Source organism: Phyllobates terribilis, unplaced genomic scaffold (assembly GCF_046119375.1).
Source record: "Phyllobates terribilis strain yellow unplaced genomic scaffold, ASM4611937v1 Scaffold_9__5_contigs__length_417890890, whole genome shotgun sequence".
Classification (NCBI taxonomy): domain Eukaryota; kingdom Metazoa; phylum Chordata; class Amphibia; order Anura; family Dendrobatidae; genus Phyllobates; species Phyllobates terribilis.
This window is the reverse complement of record NW_027362769.1, coordinates 74,589,822-74,605,390: the sequence shown is the minus strand read 5'-3', so window position 1 is coordinate 74,605,390 and position 15,569 is coordinate 74,589,822. Positions and strand designations below refer to the sequence as shown.

Genomic DNA, 15,569 nt, shown 5'->3' with positions numbered 1-15,569 from the left:
TTGTAAACTTTCTGCAGAGATCAGATTTGTCGACTCTTGAGAGCCTCCTGGATGTTCTGGGAGAGTTGGCAAGTATGTCTAAGGGTTTTTTCACACATCCGGGTATTTCCGGTACAGGAAAAACCAGTACCGGAGATATCCATGTACATATGCCTGTGTTTACCTGTGTGTCACACGTGTGGCAACCGTGTGCTGCCCGTGTGCCGCATCAGGATCACACATACCGGTGCCTGGGAATCAGTGGTACAGTTAATGCTGCTCCCAAGCACCGGATGCTGAAGGCATCTGTCATCATTGTCCCCTGCTTGCACTGCGATCAGCACCAGCAGAGGACAATGTTGACAGTAGTATTCTGCCCCCTGCTGTGGCCAGCAAGTGTATAAATAAGAATAAAATAAAAAACATATTATACTCACCTGTCCTATACCGGCCCACACTGAAATCCACCTGACCGACATGCAACAACACACACCGAAGAGTAAGGCAGAAAGACTGGCACCAGCGAGCGGACCCCTGAACTGCACTGAGCTCAGTGAGCAGTGTCCTGTCACTCAGTGAGCTCAGCGCAGGTCAGGAGTCCACTCGCTGCAGCGAGTAAATCTGCCCTCCTCCTCAGAGTGTGTGGTTGCGTGTTAGTCAGATGGATTACAGTGTGAGACATTGGATTTTTTCAACTTCGGACAGGTGAGTATAAGGATTTTTTTATTTTATTCTTATTTTTACACTTGCTGGACACAGAGGGGGCACAATACAACTGTCAACATTGTCCACTGCTGGTGCTGATCGTAGTGATGACAGATGTCTTCAGCATCCGGTGCTGGGAAACAGCGCTAACTGTACCGCTGATTCTCAGGCGCCGGTATGGGAGAGCCTGATGACACACGGGTGTCAAAAGCGTGTCATCAGTGTGGGACGTTTTGCAGCGTGCAAAAAATGGATATGTCAGCGTGTTTTGCCCACGAACACACGGTCTGTTGAAACACACTGACATGTTTGTCCACCAGACTGGAGCAATTAAGAAGGAGTTGTAGACACATGGACAAGCCCTTTCAGGATAGCCCATCAATTTTGTAATCACTGAACACCCTTTGATGAAGTCTCTATGACTGATGGCACCGACATTGGGTTAGAGATCATTAACTGTTTGGCAACATCTTCTATAATGTAGAATAGTAGGGCTGGTATGATATGCTGTTAACATGCAGACATTGGCGTGCCACCAGGATTATACACAGACATTAAATGAACCAGAGGGGTCGAACACATGGTGGCTGAATGGCACAAGATCCGTAATATCATTTCAGAAGCAGCCATGTCAGCTAAAGCCAGCATGTGGAGAAGCAGCAGTGAACTCCCCAGCCTGTTTTGCCTGGCATACAATCTAGTTACTTGACAAAGCGACTTCTTTATCCGGGGATGTTCTGGCCTGAAGCTGTTTGCATTTTGCTCGTATGCCTTCTGCAAACAACCAGCATTGAAATTCATCTGGCATGCGTCTCTCAGTGTCCCCAGGGCTAGCCATATTCTCAGCCGCGTGCTCGCTCCAGCAGGGCACGGATTCTCGAAGACTAACACAGAACATTTCCACTCTAATTAACAGCTTACATGCCAAAATGACTTATTTCAAATCAATAGCACACATACATATTCATTGTGAAGATAAATACGGTGCTAGATTTTAGCGGAGATTATTCCTCTGTCTTGGAATAATGACTAGATCCTGCTGACTAATGGAGGTTTAGATGGTTTCATGGTCACGATGTAATGAAATGAATTGGAAAATTAGCTGAGATGTCATTGTAAAGTTAAGCAGCATAAACAAAGCCAGCATTATACCTATAGAGCAGGGATGTCAAACTCAAACACACAGTGGGCCAAAATGAAAAACTTGGACAAAGTCTCGGGCCAAACGGTATACAGTATAATGGGCTCCACATAGTCCTCCATACAGAATAATGGGACCCACATAGTCCTCCATACAGTATAATGGGCCCCACATAGTCCTCCATACAGAATAATGGGACCCACATAGTCCTCCATACAGAATAACGGCCCCACATAGTCCTCCAAAGAGAATAATGGCCCCACATAATCCTCCATACAGAATATTGGCCCCACATAGTCCTCCATACAGAATAATGGGCCCCACATAGTCCTCCATACAGTCTACTGGGCGCCAGATAGTAATCCATACAGGATAATGGCCCCACATAGTCCTCAGTACAGAATATTGGCTCCACATAGTCCTCCATACAGAATAATGGGCCCCACATAGTGCTCCATACAGTATACTGGGCACCAGATAGTCCTCCATACAGAATAACAAGCCTCACATAGTCCTCCATACAGTATAATGGGCCTCACATAGTCCTCCGTACAGAATAATAGGCCCCACATATTCCTGTGTACAGAATATTGGCCCAACATAGTCCTCTATACAGTATAATGGGTCCCACATAGCCCTCCATACAGAATAATGGGCCCCACATAGTCCTCCATACAGAATAAAAGGCCCCACATAGTCCTCAATACAGTATAATGGGCTCCACATAGTCCTCCATACAGAATAATGGCCAAACATAGCCCTCCATGCAGAATAATGGCACCACATAATCCTCCATACAGAATAATGGGCCCCACATAGTCCTCCATACAGAATAATGGCCCCACATAGTCCTCCATACAGAATAAAAGGCCCCACATAGTCCTCAATACAGTATAATGGGCTCCACATAGTCCTCCATACAGAATAATGGCCACACATAGCCCTCCATGCAGAATAATGGCACCACATAATCCTCCATACAGAATAATGGGCCCCACATAGTCCTCCATACAGAATAATGGACCCCACATAGTCCTCCATACATCCATACAAAATAATAGGCCCCACATAGCCCTCTGTACAGAATAATGGGCTCCACATAGTCCTCCATACAGAATAATGGGCCCCACATAGTCCTCCATACAGAATAGTGGGCCCTACATAGTCCTCTGTACAGAATAATAGGCCCCACATAGTCCTCCATATGGTATAATGGTTCCACATAGTCCTCCATACAGAATAATGGCCACACTTAGCCCTCCATACAGAATAATGGGCCCCACGTAGTCCTCCATACAGAATAGTAGGCCCTACATAGTCCTCTGTACAGAATAATAGGCCCCACATAGTCCTCCATACAGTATAATGGCCCCACATAGTCCTCCATACAGATTAGTGGGCTCCACATAGTCCTCCATACAGAATAATGGGCCCCACCTAGTCCTCCATACAGAATAATGGGCTCCACAAAGTCCTATATACAGAATAATGGGCCCCACATAGTCCTCCATACAGAATAGTGGGCCCTACATAGTCCTCTGTACAGAATAATAGGCCCCACATAGTCCTCCATACAGTATAATGGTTCCACATAGTCCTCCATACAGAATAATGGCCACACTTAGCCCTCCATACAGAATAATGAGCCCCACATAGTCCTCCATACAGAATAGTAGGCCCTACATAGTCCTCTGTACAGAATATTGGGCCCAGATAGTCCTCCATACACAATAATGGGCCCCATATAGTCCTCCATACAGAATAGTGGGCTCCACATAGTCCTCCATACATAATAATGGGCCCCACATAGTCCTCCATACAGAATAATGGGCTCCAAATAGTCCTCCATACAGAATAATGGGCCCCACATAGTCCTCCATACAGAATAATGGGCCCCACATAGTCCTCTGTACAGAATAATAGGCCCCACATAGTCCTCCATATAGTATAATGGTTCCACATAGCCCCCCATACAGTATAATGGCCCCCACATAGTCCTCCATACAGAATAATGGGCCCCACATAGTCCACCATACAGTATAATGGGCCCCACATAGTCCTCCATACAGTATAATGGGCTCCACATAGTCCTCCATACAGAATAATGGCCACACTTAGCCCTCCATACAGAATAATGGCACCACATAGTCCTCCATACAGAATAATAGGCCCCACATAGTCCTCTATACAGAATAATGGGCCCCACATAGTCCTCCATACAGAATAGTAGGCCCTACATAGTCCTCTATACAGAATAATAGGCCCCACATAGTCCTCCATACAGTAAAATGGTTACACATAGTCATCCATACAGAATAATGGGCTCCACATAGTCCTCTATACAGAATAATGGGCTCCACATAGTCCTCCATACAGTATAATGGGCCCCACATAGTCCTCCATACAGTATAATGACCCCACATGGTCCTCTATACAGAATAATAGCCCCACATAGTCCTCCATACAGTATAATGGTCCCACATAGTCCTTCATACAGAATAATGGCCCACATAGTCCTCCATACAGTATAATGGGCCCCACATAGTCCTCCATACAGTATAATGGTCCCACATAGTCCTCCATACAGAATAATGGCCCACATAGTCCTCCATACAGAATAATGGGCCCCACATAGGGGTGGTGGTTCTGGTTTTGGGGGCCAAATAACCTAGTAGAAAAATCGGACGTGTGCATGACCCCATAGAATAACATTGTTACCAGTGCGATCTGATATTTTGTTGGATCGCACCTGGACCAAGAATACGGTCGTCTGCACGAATCCTTGAGAGGAGGTCTACAACCTATATATAGAGTCGGTCCATCAGTATAATCACATGTCTTGCAGGTGTTCATACTTTTAAAAGATTTCTAGGTGATCTGTATAACACAGATTAAAAATTTTGGCAGTAACGGCATCAATCCAGATAGACGCTGAGTGCTGTACTTATTTAGCAAGTATTATGCAAATGACATCAGTGTTTCTTAGGTTGAGCCAAATGCAATCACTGTCTTTTAAAACGATCACAAGATTTTTTTTATATATATATATAACTTTTTATGCACTGCTGCGTCTCAATACTTAATGTAGTTCTTGAATGGTTTACAGTGTTTGCATGTACAGTATCTCCAGGGGCATTTGTCCACTGAGCTAGTTGCGTTCTCAAGGGGGCTACTTTTTCTGTTGAGGATCAAGTTTCCTGAAATGTGCGATTCCACCCAAATACTAACACTATTCAATCCACAAAAAATAGATACCCGGCCACCATTTTGGTGTACCATATAGGGGTGGAAAAAGTTAAAAAAAGAACTACAGCTAATACTCACCTCAACGCTCACTTCTCTGGCCGCCCCTCTGCTCGCTGCCCGCTGTCCGGTCCTCTTCTTTCCACCTTAGCGCTCCACATCTCTGGGCTCTTCACAATAAGTCAGGACTTCCGGCTGTGATCAGGCCTTGGGGTCACTGATCTTCACAAGGTTGTGACATCACAACGTCTGGTGTGGCCTTACAAGGTGCATTGACCGGGCTGGAAGTCTCCTTCTATAGTGAAGAGAATGGAGAAGTAGCATGAAACGGCAGAAAAAAGAAGACCGGACGGCGGGCAGAGAAGTGAAAGTTGAGTATTATTTTTTTTTGTTTTTTATGCCTTACATTTATTATGCTAGGAGGTCTGAAGGAACATTTTATTCGTAAAAAATAGAATAGACTGACCAAATCCCAAATTACCAAAGTTTCGCCTTATGCCGAAATGCAGTCATTCCTCAACACTGCTGCTTAAAGTCCAAACCATATAACAAATGGCATAAATTACATCTAATCTGTTCCAACAATTTCCTTTAGAATTATTTTTACATTCACACTAGAATCAGTTCATAGACTCAATGATCATCGTAATCACCATAGTGGACAAAGGACACAGACTTTGGTGCAAGCAGTCCATATGCTCCAAGCAAAAGCAGGCGTGTAGAGGACGTGAGGCAGAGACACTGTCTTTTGATCTGAGGTCTGCACCTGCCGTGACGTTTTCGGGGGTACTCCCCCTTGCTCAAGCCTGCTTCCACAAGGGGACCTGGTAAAAGGCAAGCCCTGGAAAAAGGGATTTGGGTGCATGCCCTTGTGGACTGTGAGCCCTCGTGGGCAGGGTCCTCTCTTCTCCTGGACCAGTCGGTGTCTTGTGTTGTTCAAGATTATTGTGCTTGTTTTTATTATGGAAAGCGTCATGGAATAAATGGTGCTATAATAATAATAATGCACTGATGGGCCAGTGACTGTGTGCTCTGTTGGACATAATTTTTGGACGTATCAATCTATTTGAGATGGGCTCCAAGAAGCAGCCGAACACACAAAATATCCACTCACAGACTTGGCTGTTTTGCAGTGTATTGCTATGCCCGGGGGCAAAACATCACTTGCTGAAAAATAAAAAATAAAATATGTTTTTATGTTGTCACATTCTTAAAAAACACAATGCCTAAGAAGAATGCAAAATGGCAGACAAGGGGACCTTCATTATACCTTAGGCTGCCATGAAAAATGATCATAGGGCCACAATTGGGTGAAAGGGGGAGCCACATCTTCCTGTATAACTGCTCAGATGGTTCAGTTGCTACCAGCTATGGCATGTAAGAGTTGAAAATTACCAACATCAGAGCTAACTCCAATTTCTGCTGTTGTAGAAGGAAGTGTTGTGACAAGTAATGGTGACTGATATACTTACTGTTGGAGAACTTTGAAGTGCAAATTAAGTGATACAAATGACGTTATATTTTAAGAAAATGTGAAGCCATTTGGATTTGTAAATGTTCTGTATTCATGTCCAGTTATTTTTGGATGATTTATGAGAAATGTCATGTATCAAGGTGATCTGTTATTTGCTATAGATTCTATTTATATACACTGTAATCATGAAGTTCTATTATATTTGAGTATAGTCGTGTATTGAAAGCGGACACTCTTTGTCTTTCTTAGGGAATCTGGGTCCCTGAAGGCGAGACAGTAAAGATTCCTGTGGCCATCAAGATCCTGAATGAGACAACGGGACCTAAAGCAAATGCTGAATTCATGGATGTAAGTACTGTAAATGTATGATATTAGCGCAACCTGACCTCTCAGGTGGGCAATATGGTGTTAATGTCTAGAATATCCAATAATCTTCTTCTGTACTAAAATCAACACAACATCTTGTTTCAAAGAAGACACAAAGTTGTCCAATCTGCGCCAACTAAAAAAGAGGAGAGAAAGCAGCTGAAAAACATTGAACGGCAAACATGGAAAAATGGTGAATAGTCTTCAGTAGAGAAGTGCTATCTGCTGTTACAGATATAGAAGGTGTTAAAGAACTGTTTCATGCTAACATTCTCATGAACAAATTACCTACCAAACTTTTGGTAGGACAAAATATATTTCTAATGCACACAACTGACGAAGCCTCTCAAAGAGCAGATAGACTCCTGATGTACCATTTGAATAGACACCAATGCAAAATCTGTATAGAGCCCTTGTGCTACCTATGAATGCCATATAGTAGAGCACACTGCAATATATTCCATGAGTCAATTAATTTATTTCACAAATGTCCTTATAATAAAAATAGTAATAATAATAATAATAATAATAGCAAATACCTTCAATTAGAAATTTTATAGTTCTTCAGATTCACTATATCTCTTACCCCATGTGCAGGGCATTGTAGTAGCTTAGATATCCATGGTTACGACCACTAACAGCTAACTAACTAACTGTTACTGTATGAGTGGTCGTAACCTTGGATACATAAGTTACTGCAATGCCCTGCACATGAGGTAAGTGGCATATCGAATCAGAAGAAGTATACTACATTTCTAATTGGAGATACTTGCTAATATTATTATTATTACACCTACTACATATATTGGGATAAGATCTTGGGGATGGCAATACACCTTTAAGGCCATGTTCACACATTTAGTACATGGTCAGTATTATAGAAACACGTCACCACTTCTGCATTTTTCACCCACTCCTGGTTTTGACTTACAAAGACTGATGTAAAATACTGACCAAATACTGAACGTGTGAACGTGGCCTAAGGCTTTTGTATGTTAGGCTTTATTCACACATTAGTATTCACACCATTTATGGCACCAGCGCCACTTCACAGCTTCTAGCACCACCCTCAAACAAATTGTCACCTGGAGGCGGCACTAGTGTCACTCACAGCTTCTAGCACCACCCTAAAATAAGTCATCATCAGGGGGCGGTGCTAGAGGCAGTGAGTGACACCAGCACTGCCTCCTGATAATGACTCATTTGAGGGCGGTTCTAGAAGCTGTGGGGCAGCGCTAGTGTCATTGCTTACATCTCTGCCCCTGCCGACATCTTCTTTTAGTTAGAAGCTAAGGCGACAATGGAGACAAAAGCAAGGAACCAGTGAAGCACTCATATCTGCCACAGCATTCATCACCCAGGTTCTAGGATTTCTTCAGAGGGGGCAGCGAAGCAAGAAACTAGTGAGTAACTGCAGCTCTGCCACCTGTGATGTCCTGTTACAGGAGCGGCTATGGATAATTCAGTGAGTGAGTGCAGCCCCAGCCTCCTGTGATGTCCTGTTACAGGAGGGGCTATGGATAATTCAGTGAGTGAGTGCAGCCCCAGCCTCCTGTGATGTCCTGTTGAAGGAGGGGCTATGGATAATTCAGTGAGTGAGTGCAGCCCCAGCCTCCTGTGATGTCCTGTTACAGGAGGGGCTATGGATAATTCAGTGAGTGAGTTCAGCCCCAGCCTCCTGTGATGTCTTGTTACAGGAGGGGCTATGGATAATTCAGTGAGTGAGTACAGCCCCAGCCTCCTGTGATGTCCTGTTGAAGGAGGGGCTATGGATAATTCAGTGAGTGAGTGCAGCCCCAGCCTCCTGTGATGTCCTGTTACAGGAGGGGTAATGGACGCTGAGGGGAGTGAGACTCCTCTCAAACAAAACATAACAGGAAGTGCAGTAAAAAAACACATTTAGAGATTAGGTAGATAAGTTGAAGTGTAGGGAATTGAATAATAAAGCTGATTACAATGGTTGTTAGGGTGCAAGGATAGATAGTTAGAAAATACATTTTATTTGCCGGACTACCCCATTATGTGTTGCTGTCACAATGTAAATGGGAAAAGATACCTCTTCCGATACCCATGCCCCTCCCTACAAATGCAAGGTGATGATGGCATAGAAACAGCCGCCAGGAAGCAGTCCTAGTAAAAGCCTTTGACACTACCATGTTTGTACAGCTATGAAGATCAGCCTGCAGGTCAGCTAGATTTCATAGGAGAGAGGTAATTTTCCAATGCACTGCAATATTATAGTATTCCAGTGTATTGTATGACTGATCAAGTGATCACAGGTTCAAGTCACCTAGTGGGACAGATCAAAAAATGCAAAGGAAAACTGAAATATATTCTAATATTTTTTTTAAAGATTTAAAATTCATATCCCCCTACCTTTTCTCAGAACAAAATTTAGAAAGTAAAAAAAACATATTTGATATTGCAGAATGTGTGACTATTTGAACTACTGAAATATTATAATATAAATCTCATAGGGTAAAAACGCCAAATAACAAAAAAAAAAAAAAAACACAAAAACGCAGAATCGTTATTCCATAGTTAATTTAGATAAAACAAAATTGAATTAAAAGAGATCAAAAATTGGACCCCAAAATGGTGGTGATAAAAACAACAGCTTGTACCAAAAAATGCAAAACTCTGATAGAACTTTATCCACTCAAAAATAAAACAAAAGTGTTATAGCAGTTGGAAGACAGAGAAGAAAACTCGAACGTTGATGTATGCCAAACAGATTTTGCATTGGTGGCTTGGAGAAATAAATTATGAATGTTACAATTTAGGAAACTATGACTAATAAAACGAATATAATCTCTAGTTCCCTTTTTATGTTTAAAAAGAGTTAGTAAAAATGGACAATTTAACTTTAATTAATAGCGATTTAAAATAACTTGTAAGCATCTCTTCTCATTTAATGACTTAAGAAAAGTTTAAATAAGATTTTTTTTATATTTTTTGCCTAAAGGAAGACATAGTGCTAACAACCTTCTATCCAATTGAGCCATAATGGAAGATTGATCTTTAAATTTCTATTCTTTGGCCGTACTCCACCTTGGAGATATTGGGAGACAAAATTGATATGTGAAGAATTTGTAAATTACAAACACATGTCAAATACTAAAATCAAGAATGTTTCCTTTTCTTCTATGCAAGACTCCGTCACCTTTATTTTTTCCTATTCTGAAAATAATGAAATAATAATTTCATGTCGGGGTGGTCTCTAATTCAGAGCAAATCAATACATTGTTGCCTTTGAAGTGTTTCAACTGACAAGTGACTCCTGCATAATCATCCCTATTCCTACACACAATGAACCAGCATCAATCACTTCAGAAAATGCAGAACCTTTAATGATGAGTGTGCCATCAGTGAGTCTTTTACATTAATGCGGAATCACATTGTGACACAGATTTTGGTATATACACAATACAGGCAACTTGAAATATCCTGAAGCTTAAAGGGGTTGTCCATTACTTATATTGATGACCTACCCTCACTGCAAATCAGCTCCTCTTCTCTTCAATTGGAGCTCATCAGCAATTTCCGCAGTGGTCACCAAACAGTGCGATGGGGCTTTACTATTCCTCCTCATATACTGCCTACATCCAGAGGTGATAACAGCTGATTGGGAAGGGAATGGGGTGATAGTGATGACCTGTCCAAATAAGTCGCCAATATAAAAGTAGTGGACAACTAATATAATAACATTAATGCAAATTGAATTTGTGTGGAAATTTTAGAAATTTGTTGACCCCGGTGAACAATTTTCAATTCGATTTGCCTAAAGACCACTGCCATTATACACATTGCAGAAGATTGAATCAGCCAGAGCTCACCTGATTTCCGGCTGTGCTCGGCCAGGTTTCCCCATAATGCCTGGTATAGATTACAATAAAAAAAAATGGATAGAACATCTGCGATAAACATGGATGTGTGAATGGGCCTAAGGCTGAAATACCGAGAGTGATTTCCATTGTAGAAACTGGAGCAGAAAACACATAATGCCTACAGCCACAGGCATTGCCATATCATGTCTGTCTCTGTAGCTCATGAAGGAACTGCACTCGGACTATGGATGAGGATAGGGAAAGGCAGATTGTGCTACTAGGGGTGCTTGTTAGTCGGTACTGAAATAAATATGTTACGTAAGATAAGCCAGATGAATACTGGTCGGTGTACAAGGTATTTGGTGCATGTCGCCCTTATTTTGAAGCTCTTTTCATCCAGGCAGTACCATCATTTGAAAAGAGTAAATCATTCCCTATGTATTGCTATCTCGTAAAGTGCATATGGTCTCTCAAGGCTCAGAGCAGACAGCGAGACTTACAGACTTTTACTAGATTGGCAAAAGTAGAAAGAGGAAATTGAGAATTCGCAACATGAGGTGTCTGTGTATATTTGTATACCTGTTGGTTGATCTGGTCTGTGGTCTCTATTATTGCCAAAAAATTGAATATGACTGTATCTTACCTTGGTTACATTTTCTACCTTTAGACACAAACTGCTGCTCTAAGGGGGTAATTACACTGAAAAATCATTGTGCATACGCGTTCTTAAGAATGATCATGCAACGATAATCCTTCAGAGTAAACAGGTTGCTCGTTCATTGGGTGAAACGATCTTTTACGCAGCGTTAAATCTCATTGTTCACGGTGGTGCACTGTCTTGTGTAAACAAGACTCATTCCTGAGAACAACGGCAGCCGATGTGTACTGAGCAATCTATTATAGATCGCTTAGTGCGCACTGTGTATTTTATTCTGCCTATATAGACAGAATGTTAAGCGGTCATCAATTGGTAAAGGTTTACCGATCAGTAGTCGTTTAGTGCCGCCGGTCTAACCATGTAAACCTACTCAAAAGCTGTATTCATATCTGCATTCTGGTCTACTTTAGATGGTTCCATCTAGTGGTGTAACTTGAAGCTTGTACACCCCAATACAAAATTTCCATACAGGACCTCAGTTATGGTGGGTGGAAACAAATTACAAAAAAATCTGCAATTTGACGAACGCAAATTTTTGCAATGTTTTATTCAAATTCAGTTCCACTTATCTGTAATTTCCAACCTTCATATGAAGATCCTGGGGATATGCCAAAAATATCCAAAACTAGAATACTTCTTTAGCCCATTGAGTGTTGAGTAACAGTCATCAATAAAATACCTAATACCTCTTTAAATCACCTTCTGTGGACTCCTTGTAGTTGACCACGTCTTCCTATATACAGTATGCCAAATTGAACTTTTGGGATCGTCTACACTTGAGTGCTCAGGTGCAACTGCAACCACTATAGTTACACCTCTGGTTCTACGGTTTCTACAGAACCTCAAGGGGCCCACAGTATAAGTCAGTGGGGTTTGTAAGCTCCCATTTGCATTTGGTTTATGACATATCTAACAGTACTGTTGTCATCATCATGCACAGCAATGTGGTTGTGGTTGCAGAGAGCCTCACAAGTAAAATATCAAGCAGAGTTGTATTATTACTCTTATTATTAATATTTAATATTATTACTATTTTATATATAAGAAAATATGCTCATAAGATTCTTTAAAATGTCCAATGTCTTAAAAAATAACAATTTCTATGCCAACTATTTATCAGTCACACCAGATCTCAAATTACTGAAAAAAATTAAAATACCAGAACGAGCTACTGGCAAATGGTTTGTGTTGTGCCTGTGAGACAAGTGCTTCTCAGAAAGCAGAGAGCAACCATTTTGCTGTATAAACAATGGCTAGATGCCCTCCTATCTGATTATTATTTATGCTCCGTCTTCATTGTTATAACATATGTTGTAGCTTGTAATTTTAACTGGCCAGACAGTGTAATTTCCATGGATTCCAAGGATGAGTAAGAAATTACAGCACATATAATAAGAGTTATCAGATGCGGCCAATTTGCTGGAAAATTATAATGTAATGGTTGCACAATCAACCAGTGCCCAGCATTTACATAGAAATTTCTTTACAACCGCATTACAGAGCTCATTACTAAAAATGTCAGTTGTTGCCATGTAGTCCAGCTTGAAGAAAAGTAGAGATATGGAAATACTTTAAGTACCGCTTTAGTAAACTCCATATTGAAGAAGTCATGCAGGATCTCTCCTTACAGTCATGGTAACATATCGCCGCTTGGACTGAAACGTGGTAAGGCCAATTCTTCTACTTCACTACTTGAACGAGCTCATAGTAACTTTTTTATTTTGGCACATATTTGAAGAATATATATATGCCATAAATCTCTGTAAGATGCATCCCTCTTGAGAACACAGTCTGGAATGGCGATGTGGCTGAATGTGTAGTCTCCATTTGGGTGGGAATTGCAAAAATATTGCCAATAGAGTTGGGCAGATCAGGCAAAATTTAAACTCGCTTGTTAGTGCGGATTTTCTAGAGAAATTCAATTTGCAGAGAAGTTATTTTCCACAAATTGATCCCAGTCCCCAGAGCATAATAATAAGATGTAGAAAGTAAAAAAAATAAATACTTATACTCACCTTATAGCTCACATCTCTGGCCCCTCCACTTCTCACTGTGACCTGTCCTCATTGCATCTTCTCATCACCGCCGCCAAATGCTGTTTGAAGGCTCTGATGAGGTCCGGGATGGTTCTGCACAAGCGAGCATAAGGTCACAATGTCATGACATCATGACGTGTACCCTGACCTAGCCTGCACATACACGGATTTATCCCTGGCCTTATTAGAGATCAGAGCCGGAAGTCCTGGTATAGTATTGAGAGGCACAGGGTTTCAGCGTGAGTGGCGGTGATAAGAAGATAAGATGCGGACCAAATGGATGATGGTGAAGGGCAGAGAGGCTGGATAAGCGAGTGGTAAGTTGAATTTAAGTATTTTTTTCACCTTTTGATGGCTCTTTAGGGTTCAGCAAAATGGTGGCTGCGGCCCCCATTTTGCTGAATCTGTGCAGAAGCAAATTACAAAAAGTCTGCATTTTGGCAAATGTGGATTTTTGTAATATTTGAATAAAATTCAATTCCATTTATTTCAATATATTAAAATATATTCGCTAATCTCTAATAGTCAACTCTCATATTGAGATCCTGGGGATATATCAAAGGCTGGAATACCTCTTTAGTCCAGTGGCTATTGACTAAGGGCTCATTCACATTTCAATGATTTTTCTCATATGGAAAAAAAGGTCTAAGTTTTATCAGTGTCCTCAGGGCTTGGTCAGTGTATCAGTTTTATGCCGGGGTCACACGAATGATGATACGAGAGAATCGGGGTCATTAAGCTTAATGACACTCTGCTTAAACTCTGATCAGTTTTTGAGCCGAGTGCCACTTTACTGTGATCCGATTCTCTCGCACGAGAGAATCGTATCACAGGTGTGGAGAAGAAGGAGAACTCAATTTCTCCATCTTCTCCATTGTCTGTGTCCACGGTAATTGGACTGCACTCATATGACACCCAAGTCCAGTCCAATGTTTTACACGCACCCATAAAGTTGAATGGGTACGCATGTCCCGATTTGGAGATGAGAAAAAAATAGATCTCCACTGCCCCATAGTATAACATTGGTCCGAGTGCCATCTGATTAAACACTGGATAGCGCTCGTCTGATGTACAGTACAGACCAAAAGTTTGGACACACCTTCTCATTTAAAGATTTTTCTGTATTTTCATGACTATGAAAATTGTACATTAACACTGAAGGCATCAAAACTATGAATTAACACATGTGGAATTATATACTTAACAAAAAAGTGTGAAACAACTGAAAATATGTCTTATATTCTAGGTTCTTCAAAGTAGCCACCTTTTGTTTTGATGACTGCTTTGCACACTCTTGGCATTCTCTTGATAAGCTTCAAGAGGTAGTCACCGGAAAGGGTTTTTACTTCACAGGTGTGCCTTGTCAGGTTTAATAAGTGGGATTTCCTGCCTTATAAATGGGGTTGGGACCATCAGTTGTGTTGTGCAGAAGTCTGGTGGATACACAGCTGATAGTCCTACTGAATAGACTGTTAGAATTTGTATTATGGCAAGAAAAAAGCAGCTAAGTAAAGAAAAACGAGTTACTGACCTTCATTACTTTAAGAAATGAAGGTCAGTCAGTGTGAAAAATTGGGAAAACTTTGAAAGTGTCCCCAAGTGCAGTTGCAAAAACCATCACGCGCTACAAAGAAACTGGCTCACATGAGGACCACCCCAGAAAAGGAAGACTAAGAGTCACCTCTGCTTCTGAGGATAAGTTTATCCGAGTCACCAGCCTCAGAAATCGCAGGTTAACAGCAGCTCAGATTAGAGACCAGGTCAATGCCACACAGAGTTCTAGCAGCAGACACATCTCTTTAACAACTGTTAAGAGGAGACTTTGTGCAGCAGGCCTTCATGGTAAAATAGCTGCTAGGAAACCACTGCTAATGACAGGAACAGTGGACACAAGGAACACAAGGAACACAAGGAATGGACATTAGACCAGTAGAAATCTGTGCTTTGGTCTGATGAGTCCAAATTTGAGATCTTTGGTTCCAACCACCGTGTCTTTGTGCGACGGAGAAAAGGTGAACAGATGGATTCTACATGCCTGGTTCCCACCGTGAAGCATGGAGGAAGAGGTGTGATGGTGTGGGGGTGCTTTGCTGGTGACACTGTTGGGGATTTATTCAAAATTGAAGGCATACTGAACCAG

General features: G+C 41.5%; 1 protein-coding gene across 2 annotated transcripts in view; it reads left to right on the top strand.

Annotated features, from left to right (window-relative positions):
- ERBB4 (erb-b2 receptor tyrosine kinase 4) overlaps nucleotides 1-15,569 on the top strand; it is a 1,557,095-nt gene that overhangs the window by 1,195,835 nt on the left and 345,691 nt on the right. For both annotated transcript variants that reach the window (XM_073646618.1, XM_073646617.1), the window contains exon 19: nucleotides 6,792-6,890. In XM_073646618.1, coding sequence (XP_073502719.1) covers nucleotides 6,792-6,890 — 99 coding nt within the window. The remainder of the gene's footprint in view (nucleotides 1-6,791; nucleotides 6,891-15,569) is intronic.